The sequence below is a fragment of the Dendrobates tinctorius genome, unplaced genomic scaffold, assembly GCF_039654945.1.
Source record: "Dendrobates tinctorius isolate UK_male_01 unplaced genomic scaffold, ASM3965494v1 ptg000086l, whole genome shotgun sequence".
In the NCBI taxonomy this organism is placed as follows: Eukaryota; Metazoa; Chordata; class Amphibia; order Anura; family Dendrobatidae; genus Dendrobates; species Dendrobates tinctorius.
Window position 1 is genome coordinate 57,918,234 of NW_027361754.1, and position 15,592 is coordinate 57,933,825.

At 47.3% G+C, this 15,592-nt stretch overlaps 1 protein-coding gene across 3 annotated transcripts; it reads right to left on the minus strand.

Moving 5' to 3' along the window:
* Positions 1-4,499: 4,499 nt before the first annotated feature.
* On the minus strand, positions 4,500-13,825 carry CCNL2 (cyclin L2). 3 transcript variants are annotated; one of them, XM_073585449.1, is made up of 11 exons: positions 13,487-13,802; positions 10,737-10,811; positions 10,508-10,617; positions 10,306-10,426; positions 9,988-10,052; positions 8,361-8,460; positions 7,546-7,650; positions 7,325-7,466; positions 7,091-7,208; positions 5,607-5,693; positions 4,500-5,436 (listed from the first exon to the last, which is right to left on the minus strand). In XM_073585449.1, the coding sequence occupies exons 1-11, from the start codon at positions 13,703-13,705 to the stop codon at positions 5,100-5,102; spliced, it is 1,479 nt and encodes a 492-aa protein (XP_073441550.1). In that variant the 5' UTR covers positions 13,706-13,802; the 3' UTR covers positions 4,500-5,099. The 3 variants fall into 3 exon arrangements, with proteins under 3 accessions (XP_073441550.1, XP_073441551.1, XP_073441552.1); XM_073585450.1 differs by lacking the exons at positions 10,306-10,426; positions 10,508-10,617; positions 10,737-10,811; positions 13,487-13,802 and adding an exon at positions 9,164-9,177; XM_073585451.1 differs by lacking the exons at positions 4,500-5,436; positions 5,607-5,693; positions 7,091-7,208; ... (1 more) ...; positions 7,546-7,650; positions 8,361-8,460 and adding an exon at positions 8,964-9,177 and having other exon boundaries at positions 13,487-13,825.
* Positions 13,826-15,592: the final 1,767 nt, after the last annotated feature.

The following is a 15,592-nucleotide window of genomic DNA, read 5'->3' on the forward strand; positions in this document are numbered from 1 at the left end:
AAAAAGGTATATTTTAACCTTCCAACGTCCCGCGCAGTCTCAGCGACGCTCCCGTTTCCAGCGATGCCTTGCAAGACCTGTGATGACGTTGGTCTCGCGTTGCCTTAGCGATCTCACGAGACCGCTAGAGTAACGCGAGACTACGTCATCACAGGACCTTGCCGCAAGGCATTACTGGGAACGCTGAGGCCCGGGAAGGCAGCGCGGGACGTCGGAAGGTAAATATACCCCGATTTTTTATTCTTTTTTTTACAGGGGTATGGTACCCAGGGCCTGGAGGACAGTCTCCTCTCCTCCACACCGTGGGTACCAACGGCACATGAGACGCTCAACTTCGCGCATGGTGGGCATAGCCACATGCAGGAAGTAAGCGGTTCCCATGCATTCCTATGGGTGTGGAATCACGGCAATTCTTTGCCGTTCCGCAAAAAAGAATGAGCATGCTGCGTTTTTTTCCGCGATGTGATTCCGCCGCTGAAAATAGCGCAGCATGTGCGGAATGCCATAGGAATGCATGGAGTGCGTTCTGTACAAGATTTTTAAACGTTTTTGCAGCGTTTTCGTGCCGAAAACCGAGACAAAAACACTTAAAAAATCGCATCGTGGGCACACAGCCTAAAAGATGCAACCCCCCCCCCATTTTTGGAGGAAAAAAAAAAAAAAAAGAAAAAAAAAAAACCGGATTACTTACCGGTAATACTCTTTTGTAGAGTCCACGACAGCACCCACTGAGAGAGGGGATCCGCCCCCGGAACAGGAAGCCTACAGAGAGATAAATGGGGCGGTCCCCCTCGCTCCCTCAGTTTGTGTTACCGAGAACAACAGAGGAACCGCCATACATGTTTTAGTCAATTTATTTGGGCAATTCATCTATCTTACCCCTATGTAGTTTTATGTTTACTAAGTTTAATCACATATCTAACTTAAATCACAATCTCCACCACCAAGGAGACCCATGTGTGAAAAATTCTTACGGGAGGGAAGTGAGCGGGTGCTGTCGTGGACTCTACAAAAGAGTATTACCGGTAAGTAATCCGTTTTTTCCTCTTCGCCACGACAGCACCCACTGAGAGATTTCCAGAGATAATCACTTGGGCGGGCACACCGTGTTAAGGACTGATCTACCAAAATTTAGATCCTCGGTAGAGGACAAATCTAGTCTATAGTGACTATAAAAGGTAGACGGAGAAGACCAGGTTGCAGCCTTACATATTTGTTCAATTGGGACGTTCGCCCTCTCGGCCCAGGAGGATGATATGGCTCTAGTGGAGTGCGCCTTAATCCCCAGTGGAGGGTCTTCTCCTTTTGTCAGATACGCCATTGTGATCGCATCTCTAATCCATCTGGATATCGTGCCTGATGTAACTGCAGACCCCTTCCTGCTGCCCTGGAATGAGACAAAAAGAGACCTACTCTGCCTCCAGGGACTGGCCCTATCTAGATAGGCTAGCACGGCTCTTTTCACATCTAAGGTGTGATATTTCTCCTCGTCCTGTGTTGACGGGTTCTCATAGAATGAAGGTAGGCATATCTCTTGAGACCTATGAAATTTAGTTGCCCGTTTGGGCAGGTAGGACGGGTCCGTCTTTAAAATGAGACTGTCTCGTGTTGTTAACAGGAACGGTGGGTCTACTGATAGAGCATGAAGAGCACTCACTCTCCTGGCCGATACTAAGGCCACCAGCATAGACGTTTTCAATGAGAGGCACTTTACAGATGCTGAGCTTATGGGCTCAAATGGTGCCTGAGTGAAGGCATCCAAAACTAGAGTAAGGTTCCACGCTGGTAGCCGAGGCACATGCACCGGTTCTGCTCGTTGACAAGCAGAGATAAACCGAGTCACCCACCTATTTGCTGCCACGTTATAGTTAAACAGGGCTCCTAGGGCTGACACGTGGACCTTAAGAGTGTTTACTGAGAGTCTCAGTTCTCGGCCTTTTTGTAGAAACTCTAGAATGGCCGTAATGGGTACTTCACCAGCTAGTTTTGTTGGGTGAAAGGCCAGGAACTTCCTCCACACCTTAGCATATATTTTTGTCGTGGACTCCTTCCTGCTTTGAAGCAGGGTATTGATTAGGTTCTTTGAGAAACCCTTCTGCCTCAGTAGCTACCTTTCAAATTCCAGGCCGCTAGGTGCAGGGCTTTGGCCTGTGGATGGTAGCAGGGTCCCTGCAAGAGAGGATTCTGGTGCAGCGGCAGGATCCACGGGTCGGTTACCGACATGGCTCTCAGCCATGAAAACCACGGTCTTTTTGGCCAGAACGGGGCTATCAAGATGACCCTTGCCCTCTCCTGTCTTATTTTCCTGACTACTGTTGGTAGGAGCACCATTGGAGGGAAGGCATAGGCTAGTTGGAATGCCCAGGGTGCTTGGAGGGCATCTAGAATGTCTGGGTTGTCCGACCTGTAGAGAGAAGCAAATCTTTTTACGCGCCTGTTGGCTCTGGTTGCGAATAGGTCTATCTCCAGTCTGCCCCACTCTGACGCTATCATTTCGAAGACGTCTCTGCTGAGGACCCACTCTCCCTGGTATAGGGCCCGGCGACTGAGATAGTCTGCTCGGGAGTTGTCCACTCTTATATGGAGCGCTGACAAGGAGAGAAGATGGACCTCAGCCATCTCCAGAATCTTTCCCGCGATAGACATCAGTGGCATTGACCGCGTGCCTCCTTGCCGGTTTATATAGGCCACTGCGGTGGTATTGTCTGTCTGGATCTTTACGTGGGCGCCTCTTAACTGCGGGAGAAAGTAGGATAACGCGTAAAAAAAATCGCTGTTAGCTCCTTTACATTAGAGGAGGCCTCTTTCATTCTCCTGAGGGGTCTTGGGGTCCTTACTCTCCGGCAACCCCATGGTGTTTCGGACAGACTTCACAAGATTACTGACACTGTCCGTGGGGAAACACGTCTGATCCTCGTCCTCTGAGGAAAGATACTCCTGGGACTTATCGGAATCTAGTTCTCCGGTATCTGATGGCGACTTTGACGCCAGCGAGACTCCTCCTTTATGCGAACGTATTTCTCTCACGGAGGAGTGACCCCCTAGACTACTGGAACCGCCTAAGGCCCGTAGTTCCTCTCTTATCATTGCCCGGATATCCTCCTTCTTATGTGAGGATTCCTCCTGTAAGGCCTCCTCAATACATGATTGGCATAATCTCTTTGGGTGGCCATCCGGGAGGGGCTGCGAACATAAGGCACACTCTCTATGTTTCGCCTTCTCTGTTCTTTTAGCCTAAAGGGGGTATGGACCAGAAAGAGAAGGCTATCAATTATCTATCCTGACCAAAAAAACACTCACCCGTGAATTTCGTCAGCAACTACCGGCTGCGGTGTCCGAGACCCAGGCTGAGGCGAGGCATGGGACAACTTCTTTTCCTTACGTTTCTTCTTTAACGGCTCATCTTGCCTGGAAGGTCCACTGGATTCCTTCCTAGAGCTGCCACTTTTTCTGGTGCTGTTGGTTCTCCTTGTAGCACTGCTCTGTCTACTGCCAAGTGGGGATACCACTAGCTGACCTAATGGGAGCGAAGCTGGGTCATCTAAGGACGACATGACTGCGCACTAGCGCCGTGTCTGTGGCTTCCTTTTAAGCCTTTGCCATAGCTGCTCCTCTTTTTTTTTTTTTCTGTCCACCATTTTTTTTTTTTTCCCCTCCCCCTACTGCGCATGTGCGGGCGTTGTCCCGCGGTCTCTGCCTTCAGCCTGATCCCGGAAGTCCTCCTCCACTTCCGGGTTGCCTCTCCTGGAGCGCTGGGTCACCGCAAATAGTGATGCGGCCGGCGACACCACGCGTCTGCGCCCCTTCTCCACGCACGGGGTCCTTCTCCTGCCGCAGGTATGACTCCCAGCGGCGCCGCTCAGCACACACGCTCAAGCCCTTCTGCCACTCAGGAGGGGGGCGCGCGCCTCAGTACGCCGCTAGTAATGCGTCTACCCCCGGGGGGGGGGGGGGGGGGGTACGGGGGGAGTATAGCCATGCCCCCAGTGAGCTTTGGCACCACTGTCGCCTCCAGCCTCACCTGCATTACACCAGCTCTGGGGGGGAATACACCTCTCCGCCCGACGCTGCCTCCGGTCCTGGGGCCCCTGCTGCTCATATTCTGCACGCAGGCGGCTACCAGACCAGGCATCCTCTTCTGCGGGTTCCTTCCCAGGAACAGGAAACCAAACTGAGGGAGCGAGGGGGACCGCCCCATTTATCTCTCTGTAGGTTTCCTGTTCCGGGGGCGGATCCCCTCTCTCAGTGGGTGCTGTCGTGGCGAAGAGGAAAAAAAAGTGTTTTATAGTCCGAAAAATACGGTACTTCAATTATTTTCTAATAAAAGTTTGATTCATGGGGTGCACTTCATTCCCCCCCACCACTTCTGCCATTTGGCAAATAATGATATGATGTGGTTTGTTGTGGGTACTTAAGCTTTTCTGATGCCGTTGTACCAGTAGCCAGTTATTTCCAAGTCCTACATGGCTGTAGGGGATAGAAAGACACGAAGATGACACTTTAAATATAAAATCCAATACTTTATTGAGTAAAGAGGAATAAAGCTTGGATATACCAATAAAACTGATATGGCCAGCTGTGGTAGGTTTCCATAGACCTGGTAAACAAGCAGAAAGACTAAACCTTCTTAGATATACTTGAGATATCAAATATCCTGAGTAGAATGTCACACACGTCCTATCGATTACAGGACGGTCTGTGGGTGGGCTGCACGTGTCCGGCACGGGCATGTAAAGATATAAAATAATCTATGATACAGAAGTGTCCAGGTCCATCACTCACTGTGCACGTGTAACTCAGATATGTACAAATGTCCAAAATGCTATGGTCGCTCCCGTAACAAGAGAATCCGAAACATTTAGCTCTGACCTAATGTAGGTCTACATGAAAAGAACGTCTACATCCATAATGTACTGTTCAGATACATCGCGTTACTGACTGTCTATTCAGACTAGGTGGGCTATGAACTTTAGCACTCAACTTTCCAAAGAAATATAAAATAAATGCCCCTAAAATTCCGGTTTTGGGTTTTTAACTAGCACCAGAATAATCCGTAGTCATATCCATGGCTCTGATCAATATCCATCCGGCAGAAATTTTCATCTTCGGTGATGGCTGTGACCCGGATATTCGCGGTCATAATGCCGATGCGGCACTCTCTCAAAAGACCGAGAACGCTCTCGCCGACGGTCGCGGTAATAGTGACTTTTCTTCTTGTACTTCCTGGAGTCTGGACTTCCACGTGAGCGGCTATGAGGGGAAGAACTCCTGCTGCGGGAACGTCTTTTCCTCCCCGTGTATTTGTAGTCATTATCCTTTCCATGTAACTGGCTTTTGGAGGAGCCGTGGTTTGCTTTTCGAGGTGGGGAGTCGCTTCGACTTCTGGAGTGGCTACGAGACTTTGAACCGCTGGAGGTAGAGTAGCTTTCACTTTTCCTAGGGGAGGGGGGTTAAGAGACACCAGGATTAGTAGACTCCTTGCTGGCACAACATGAATATTTACCTCATTCTTCAAAATCTGGCTTGGCACATTACATATTGGAATTAAAAGGGCATATTCAAACTGCAGAAGCATAGAAACCATACAACAGCAAAGTCAAACGCACCTTCGTTTTGGAGACGCAGATCGGGATCGGGAGTAGCTCTTGTCACGGCTTCTGCTACCACTTCGGCTTTCTCTCCCTTTTATGACACTGTTACAAGAAACCAAAATATTGTCAGAAAAGTGAGGAGGAAGGGGAGGTGTCATCAATTTCTGCAAACTAATTATATGAATAGGAGCAGAGCTGTAGTTTTATGCAATGGTTACTAAAACAGTGTACAGAGCAGATCGTTGTGGGGGTGATGTGTGTCGGACCCCCATTGATTTGATATTGATGACCTAACGGGTACCATTATAAATATGCAAGTCCCTTTAACCCCTTAATGACCAGGGGTATTTTAGGTTTTGCATTTTCATTTTTCCCTCCCCTTCTTTCCAGAGCCATAACTTTATTTTTCCGTCTATATGGCCATGTGATGGCTTATTTTTTGCGGGACGAGTTGTACTTTTAAATGACACCATTGGTTTTACCATGTTGTGTACTCGAAAACGGGAAAAAAAATTCCAAGTGCGGTGAAATTGCAAAAAAAGTGCAATCCCACACTTGCTTTTTGCTTGGCTTTTTTGCTAGGTTCACTAGATGCGCAATTTTCCGAGACCCGTAGCGTCTCCATTTTTCAGGATCTGGGGTCGGGTGAGAGCTTATTTTTTCCGTGCCGGGCTGACGTTTTTAGTAATACCACTTTTGTGCAGATATGTTCGTTTCATCGCCCGTTGTTGCATTTTAATGCAATGTCTTGGCGACCAAAAAAACGTAATTCTGGCGTTTTGAATTTTTTTCTCGCTACGTCGTTTAGCAATCTGGTTAATGCTTTTTTTTTATTGATAGATCGGGCGATTCTGAACGCGGCGATACCTAATATGTGGGATTTTTTTTTTTTACTGTTTTATTTTGATTGGGGCGAAAGGGGGGTGATTTGAAGTTTTAGGTTTTTAATTTTTTTAAATTTTTAAACATTTTTTTTTTTTTTACTTTTGGCATGCTTCAATAGCCTCCATAGGAGGCTAGAAGCATGCGCAACCCGATCGGCTCTGCTACATATGGGCGATGAGCAGATCGGCCATATGTAGATTTACTGCTGTGCTTTCAGCGCCGACCACCGGGTGGTGCTGAAAGCCATATGCCTGGAACAACCATAGAGTAGAGACCTCTGGGTTGTCCAGGCAACATGACGCCGACCCCAGATCACGTGAAGGGGGGGGGGGGGGGGGTCGACGATGAGGTCATTTCCGGCCCGGCGGCCGGAAATGCTAAATGCCCGCTGTCAGCTTTGACAGCGGGATTTAACTAGTTAATAGGCACGGACGGCGATTCCACTCGTGCCTATTGCGGGCACATGTCAGCTGTTCATAACAGCTGACATGTGCCGGCTTTGATGCGGGCTCAGCGCCGGAGCCCTCATCAAAGCAGGGGAGATGTCTGATGACGGACTGTGTATGTCATTGGACATTAAGGGGTTAACTGTGCGTTCATAAGTTACTACTCACCCATTCACAGGGCTTGATGACGTGATCCTTTTTGCATCCTCCACTTTTCTTTTGACGTTTTTCAGTGCATGTACAGTCTCGGGTGAAGGTTTGTTCAATTTTCCTTCCTTAGGAGACACTATAAGAAGAAATGATTTGTCATCTTACTTGTGCAGGAAAAAAAACAAAACAAACAAAAAAAAACAAAACACAAACATGGCAAGTTAGAAAACGTCCAAGAATGTGCAAACATACCAGTTTTCACATTAGGTGAGAACTCGGGGGCATTATCGATACGTGGGGTGCCATCGGGTAGTAACCCTTTCGCCTTGGCTTTAGCCTCCTCCAGCATTAGCCTTTTCTTCTCAACTGTACCGTCCAGGTCAGTCAGATCAGCCTGTAACATAGGAGAAGGGTTTTATCATGTCACTCATGTGCAAGTGTAGAAGTCGTGGTGAATTCGACATCCTACATACCTTCTTTCTCGTGTACAGCCTTAAAATCTGAAGACAGATCTCCCGAATGTTTTCTTCGGAAGCACCAAACAGAAGGAACCAGTGAGGACGATTTGGGAGGCAGATCTATAAAAATAAATAAAGTGAATAAAAACAAAAAGGTTTTTCATACAGATAAAGAAGTATCTTCACAGCACCTTCATCCCCCCCCATTTAAGAGTAAGGCTTAAAGACCACAATTTCCTTACCGGCCACAGCATCTCACTGGTTGTCAGCTCAATGGCTGGTCTGAAAATTGTACTGCATGCATGAACATGTGAATTCAATCTTACTCCTGTTGTTGAAAGTCATTACCTATGGATTTTGCGGGGGTCCCAACTATGAGGCCCTTAAATACAGTGGTGGGGTGGAACCCACAGATGACTTAATGCCATGTTTAAAAGTTAACCCATTAAAGGGGGGGGTCCCAGGATTCAGAAAACCACTGGTTCCCCAGATGAGATAGATTTAAAAACCACTGTGCTTTACTCACCCTACCCAGTTCAAGCACCAAGTCTCCGTTGCAGCAACGGCTTCACAACCACAGCACTGCAGCTACTATGCTAGCTCAGAGGATTTGCCCAAGTCGAGGGCACGATCCGCTGGTGTCAGATTAGCTGCAGCGCTGCAGATAATAGAAACCAGGAGCAGCAGGAGACTCAGCGCTGGAACCATGGAAGTCAAGTAAAGCACAAGGTTATTTTCAAAGAAACCACAGCTAGGGGATAGACAGGAGTTCTCCCGAAACCAACAAATACTTTTAGTCCTACAATGAAAGATTCTTGGTGCATACCAACCTCCAGTGTTCTTGCTGCCAGGTAGATGCAGGCGCATGCAATCGTTTCAGGATTGAACCTCTCAAAGACATCGGTGCGGAGGCTGTCATTCATGTAGTTCCTGAAATGGCACAAAAGGAAGCAAAAATGTTGTAGCCGCGACTTAACGTACAATCATCTGGTCATTAGATGTTTCAGGCATATAAAAGTGTTAAATTGTGAAGGATGGAGAACATATTTTAACTTCTTGTTGGGAGTGCCAAAAAAGGCTTTACATATATAGATGGTGTGCCAGACTAAAAATCAGTGCCAATAAAGAGTTCAATTTGGCTTCATCCAGATGGAGAGTCCTAATATCATCCACCGGCGGTGTGCGGCCAGCATACAACCTCCATGTGGTAGAGACATTCTGCTGCAAAATACGGCATGGGATTTTCACAAGGATGGCAGACCTAGACAAGGCTAATCAAAATTACAGAAAGAACAGAATAAAAACTATTACAAGTCAGAGGTTAATATACAGTCTATGGAAATATACTGGTACTTCAACTACAAAATAAACGGCAAATTAAAATAAAAACTACTGTTCATTTTAAATTAGGTCATAAAAGGTAAAAAAAACAAAAAAAAAAAAAACAAAAAAAAAAACAAAGAAAGGAAAAGGAAACCATAAGGAGCGGTGAGCCCCCTTACTCCACGGGATGTATACCACCTGACCAGAGGCAGCCTTCGTTTCTGGGGAACCTGCTTGGGATTGACTGAAGACGGCAGCCATCCCTGCACCGAAGCGCTTGGACAGCAGAGGAGAAGTCTTAGTCACTTACCCTCAGAGGCTAGCCTTTGATCAAAAGAGTACAGAAAACAAAAGTTAATATAGGTTCTCCATCCATTGAACAATTAAAACAGCACCAGACATTTGTCAGCATCCCTCCCAACCATACAACATTTTAAAACTATTTAAAAAGGGGTATTCTGATGGAGTATCCCTAGGATGTGCCACCACTATGAAAGTGATCCAGAAAAAGGAGAAGCAGCACTGAATTAGGGCTGTGCTTTTTTTTTTTTTTTTTAAGTTCTGTACATTTTTAAAGGATTGCACTACAACTGCCAGCACAGCAGATGGTCCTGGAAGTGACCATTTTTGCTTTACCATCACTCTCACCTAGTGATATTCCATCACTTTATAACATAAGAAAACCCCTTTAACGTCAAGAGTCTTGATAAACCCAAATACATAAAAACGTTAAAATGCAAAACCCTTCCCAGGAGTGCACCATAGTCAATCCACACATTTCATTCCGCTATAACATTTTTTTATGTCCCTTAAAGAAAAATGCAAAACTAGGATTGTGAGTTTACACTTGAGCTACAAAACCATGAGAAGAGCCTTGAAAATGTGCCAAGGCAGTCGGCGGCACACATCAAATGTCTCCCAGCTCTTCGCTCCAAATAGGGGAAAGCTGAAGCCATTTCCCATGTATTTCCCTTCAGATCTTCTACAGGTCAACAGTAGATAACGGCTGCAATTGACTGATCTGTTAAAAATTGCCTCGATTCCCCAGGATTCGTACAGCATCGCTTTGGCAATGCTCTACAGATCCTGCAGCTTACAGGGTACATACGAACTACAGGAGAAAGCGACACTCACCATGAAGTCTGGACCAGATGCTTATTGCGTTCACACTCCAAAACTTGTAGGTACATCACAATAATCTAAGAAAAGAGGGAGAAAAAACAAGTTATACTTTTATGAGGGCCACTACAGCATCTAGTAAGAGAAGGGCTCACACAACGGTCTACTAGGAGTTTGGCAAATCTATGAGTTTTCACCCAGAACTACACACATTACATCCCACATCACTGGGCATCATACGTGGATATAATAGGAGCAGCTGATCGCTGTAGGAAAATCAGTCGAAATATAAACCTGCACAAAGTAATATCTGCAAACACCAAAATAACTCACTTTATGGGGGTGTTTCACATGCACACAAAAGCCCAATTCCTTCAGAACCCTCCGCTCCGCTTTTATTATTTGGTTCTTCAAGTTCACGTAGTCCTGATCCAACACCAAAGGTGACAGCTTCCTGAAAAAGTCAGACTTGGAAGGTTAGATTAAGATCAGTCTGTGCGAAACCCCAGCCGAGGGCAAAACCCCAAGAACTTACTGCTTCTCCCTTAACTGTCGTAGACGATGAAACACATTGATCACGTCCCTGATGCGTCTTGGAGCCTCTTCGATCTTGGATGCTAGATGGACGCAGGCCATGGACACGTGCTAGGAAGAAAAAAAAGGCGAACACGATACCCTGAAGATGACCAGCAAACACAGAACATGGCAATAAAGAGCCCCTCAAAGATCTAAAAATGTAGCAGAACACAGATGATGACGCTTACCTCCATTGAATACTTTACAAACGATTTGGAATAGAAGAACCGCTGGAATAATACTTGCCCTGTGGCCATTGCGACCTGAAAAGCAAGAGACATGAGACTAAGCATCGCAGAACTGGCAGGCAGAAAGCCAGGAACACACTGTGATCAACACCTCTGCGTGGGCTGCAATGAGAATGTTACGCTGGGATGATCTAGAGGCGATCACTTGATCAGATGATAAACTATAAGGCGGCACGAGTCACTTGAATTACTATATAGACACCCCGAATTAATAAAAATACCTCTAACTACTATGGGCCTAAAAATTAATAGGCAGCTAGGTGTCATCTCAGAGAGGTCATGGATCACTCTTCTTCTGGGCTGCGACCAACAACGTCATGCTGAATGATAGCCAGCTCCCTGCAGTGAGGGAGTGGGGAGTCGGCTGTCAATCAGCATGACGTAGGCAGTTGCAGAGTAGAGTAGAAGTTGCTGCTCTCTCAACAAGACCTCCGCTGAAATCGGTGAATAGTCAGAAATGGCCTGTGACCGCTCTATCTGCTGAGATCAGTGCCCGCCACAACACACTACTAATTAGTACCATAAGAAATAGTCCCAAATAACCCGTGAAAAAAAATATGGTAATATAGGAATCACATTGTTCTTCATGGCTTATCTAGAGTGAAGACACTGTACAGAAAGTCCACCTGTGCTTCCAGGGTCGACCATGCTGACTTCCCACCCTCAATATTCCTGGTCATTTTTTTTTTTTTTTTTAACAAAAGCAAAGAGGTCAGCAACCACAAAACAGAAAAAAAAAAAAAAGCCATAAAAATAAAAAATTGCTCCAGTTTCATGATGCACCTTCTGCTTCAAAAATGTGGGAAAGTTCACTGTGACGTCAGAAACTAGGAGGTTTAATTTCAGACCATGAAGCAACAAATCTAATATTAAACATTTCCTTGTATATCGTCAGGCTCAGCCGTGTCCTACTTGTGCTGGGACACAGGCCGAAACATTGAGTAACAGCAGATGACATGAGTCAGGTACAGGTGTCTGGTCACATGCAGAGGACACGGCGCCCTCGCAGGGTGGATCTGAGGAGTAACGTGACGCGAGCTACACAGAACAGGACTGCCTCGGTTTCTCAGAAACGGAACAAAGGAGCAGCTGGCTGGGAGCGGACGTCATGTCCCAGAGATCAGCAGGGAGGCCGCCTCATCCACTTACGGGACCACTACATTAGCTGCGACCCCTCCCATTAACCCTGAGGTGTAAAAAACAAAACGTATAGGTAGCCAAAGAAACCAGAGTACACACACCCAAACATAAGCAGAGACTAAAGAGGGGGCATATGTCTGACATTGGGGACAGCAAGAGGGATGCAATAGAAGACAAGGCACTACTGGGGTCTGTACACCAGTACAGTAATGACTGACTGGATGGGCCCCTCAAAAAACAAAAAAAAAAAAAAAAAAACCCACATACGGGTATATGGCTGGAGGCCAACTTTAAAACTTATCACGATCCAAAAGGATTAGCGCTGTGGCTCACATCAATCAGAAGGATTTGTCCCTAAACTGTCCGGTAGGAATGGAGTGATGGCCGGGCACCGCTGCTCTAATAACTTTACGGGACGGCCAAGTGCAGCTCTCCAAGATTACTGGTGGAATGGAGCAAACCGCTACATGGACGACTACCGCTTCATGCCAATCGAGCGCCTTCGTTTTCCTCCACTGCACCCACAAATACACGAAGAATCAAAGTGTCGCCCCAAAAACGGCGCCAATAAAGCCATCAGCTCAAGAACAAGACAGCAGAAAATAGCAACAAAAGCAGGTTTCTTTATAAATATAGGAATAAAAAAAAAAATATTACAAGTTGGTTGCTGCTGTATTCTCACTGCCAGGTCACCTGTACAGTAACGTCACAGCTCGGTTTGGTTTCCCCCGTTTTTCAAGTACATTGAAAGAAAAATCAAAACAGCAACAAGTCCAACAAAAAAAACAAAAAACAAAAAAAAACACAAGCCTTTATACAGCTATGGGTCTGGAGAAAAAAAAAAAAAAAAAAGAGGACGGGGTTCGGATTAGTTGGCCCCCCAAAAAGCAGATTATGCTTAGACGTGTCTGCCCCTCACTCCCATAGGAGGGGTCCCGGCCCCCTAGCTTGCACACGTAGGACAGGGGGAGCGAGTGTATGGGGAGGACTGGATTGTACCCCAGATGACATGGAGTAGGGGGCTCGGGTAGAAATTATGACGGTAAATATAGGGAGTCAGGAGATAAGTGACGGAGTACAGGTTTTGGGGGTCCCGCACCGCTCTGCCCCTTTCACCCCCGTCAGTGCAGCTGTGCTCCGCCATTCATTCCCCATGGAGCTCTCTGGGAGCAGGCGGAGCGGTGGTCCGGGGAATAACACATCCGCCGTCTCCTGACCGGTCGGTGCGGGGCCTAGTTGTCACCGGATAACCCCTGTAAAACGGAGTACATTTCTGAAAACCCCATAGAAGAAAATAATTGGCTAGAAGTGTATTTTCCCAAACGTCTCCGTGATCACCCGGAATCCCCTATAGTCCGGCACTCCCCTGTCACACATGAATGGCCATTCGCGCAGATTCCTCCCATACTCCGGCCTGCCCGCACGGCAGCCATTGTCTGCTCACTCTAGGGCAGGCCTCGGGGCCGGTGTAGGCCGCAGCGCGCTCCCCGGTGACACAGCAGGCCCGGCTCCGCTCCCGGCTCCCCCACTCCGGCACGGGCCGCTCTTACCTGCGGGAGCCGCAGCAGGATGCCGGCGGACTGGATGAGCTCGCAGCCCACACAGCGCAGGTCCGTCTCCGTCTCGGCGTCCAGCCCGTCCACGATGGAAGGGGTGAGCGCGCACTTGTCCTCCGGCATCAGGCAGTTCTCCAGAGAGATGAGGACGCCGGAGTACATCTTGTCCCCGATCAGGATGCCCTCGGCAGGGCCGGTAGTCGCGGCGGCCATCTTCTCGTCTTCCTTTCCTCTGAGCTTCCAGCGCGGCGCTGTCCTGCGATTTCTTTTTTTTTACAAATTCTTAAGTGTCGAACCCGAACGTTCTGATTGGCTGGCGTCGCCTCGGCTTCGGCTCTGATTGGATACAATCTAAGTCATTCAACGTATGAGGCAATCTTTAGCGACGTCACTGAACGTGCCTGGACGCCCGGGCTGGCCCCGCCCATATCCGGTCCGATGACGCAAACCAGGAGTTTTCTAACAAACACGTCCCAGAATGCAGCGCGGCGGCCGCCATGATTCTGCCCTATTGTTATTCGGTGCCAGACAGAAACTGCTGTGTGTTTGTGCTTAGGAGGGCAGGTGGTCCCCTCCCCTGAGTGAGGGGGCGGCGGGGCAAGGCAAAGTGTATTTACATGACAAAAATCGCCTGTTGTGACTTGTGCTCATGTCACACCATAAGGTCCAGTTCACACGTCGCAAATCTGCATTGCGATATTGTGGCTTTTTGCAGTCACAGCCAGTCCATTATTTTGCATTTAAAGACATTTAGAAAGTTCTTGCCCTTAAAATCAATGTTTTTGTTAATCTGCAAGGTATGACGTTGGCCTAAGAGTGCGAAGACAGGTGACAAACACCTGGTGACGACAAGAAATTCAGCTAAAAAAAAATAGCGTTTTTCCCTCTAAGTCCAGGATCACACTTGGGAGAAACTCGCACGAGTTTCGCACCTCAATACCCGGCACTCGGGACCGGAGCACTCAGCTCCATGTATTTCTATGCAGCCACATGCTCCGCTCCATGTGCCGGGTATTAAGATGCGAGACTCGTCCAAGTTTCTTGCAAGTGTGATCCCGGCCTAAGAGAACAGGTTTTGGCTGCAGAAAAAAAAACAACGACAATGAAGATGGCCTAACTTTCATTTTTAGTTAATCATTGGTACTTGTGAAAATAAGAAGCTTTGTAACATATCAGGAAAACCTCCCTTTCCTCTTAGACTGATCTCTAAATTCACAGGTAAAATCTGTCTTCTCTCAAGATTTTCCCATTACTGGGATATGGGAAGACAGTTGGTGCCTTTAAAGTTCTATGGAGGCAGACAGACATTCTGCAGTAAGTTCTCCTGAAATTAGTCAGTTCTCCATTTATGAGCCCCATTTTTTTGGAGTTTATATTGGGGTGTGTCACCTCCATCTGTACACATCCTCTCCAGACAAGGTTTTAATTGCGAGCTACGCCTGGTCTCCTTTCCCTCCCCGTTCAGATGAGGCCTGGTTTGGTACATGGAGAGGTAGAACATACAGTGTGTAGGGACCATCCATACTTAGGTACACCGCGACATGATTGGATGGCTTTACGTTCCTTAAGTACTGTACGTTACGTTTTTAGCATTTCCAGCAATACTGCTGTTCATGTATTCATACCTCGCAGTGTGCTGATGCATCGTGTATGTATATTGGCCACAGTTGATTTGTGTATCTGTACATTAATTTTATACTAAAGTTGTATCAAACTCTTCTGTGCAACATACACCACTATCTGTCTTATCTCCCGACCTTTATGACTGACAGAACAGAGCCTAAGACCGGGGTCACACTAAGCGACTTACCTTGATATCAGTGTCAGGATCGCTAGTAAGTCGCTATGTGATCGCTGGTGAGCTGTCACACAGACAGCTTCACCAGCGATCAGCACAGCGATGCCGAGCGCCCGGCATCACTGGCCATCCTGTAAAAAATAGAATCAAAATAAAAAATATATTCTCACCTTCCGACGTCCCGTTCAGCCATCCTGCCTCTCTCCACGCTCCGGTCCCAGTGATCCTTTGCACGAATGACCGCGAGATGTCACGGTCTCGCGGGATAACAAAGTCTCGCGGTCATTCGTGCAAAGGATCAC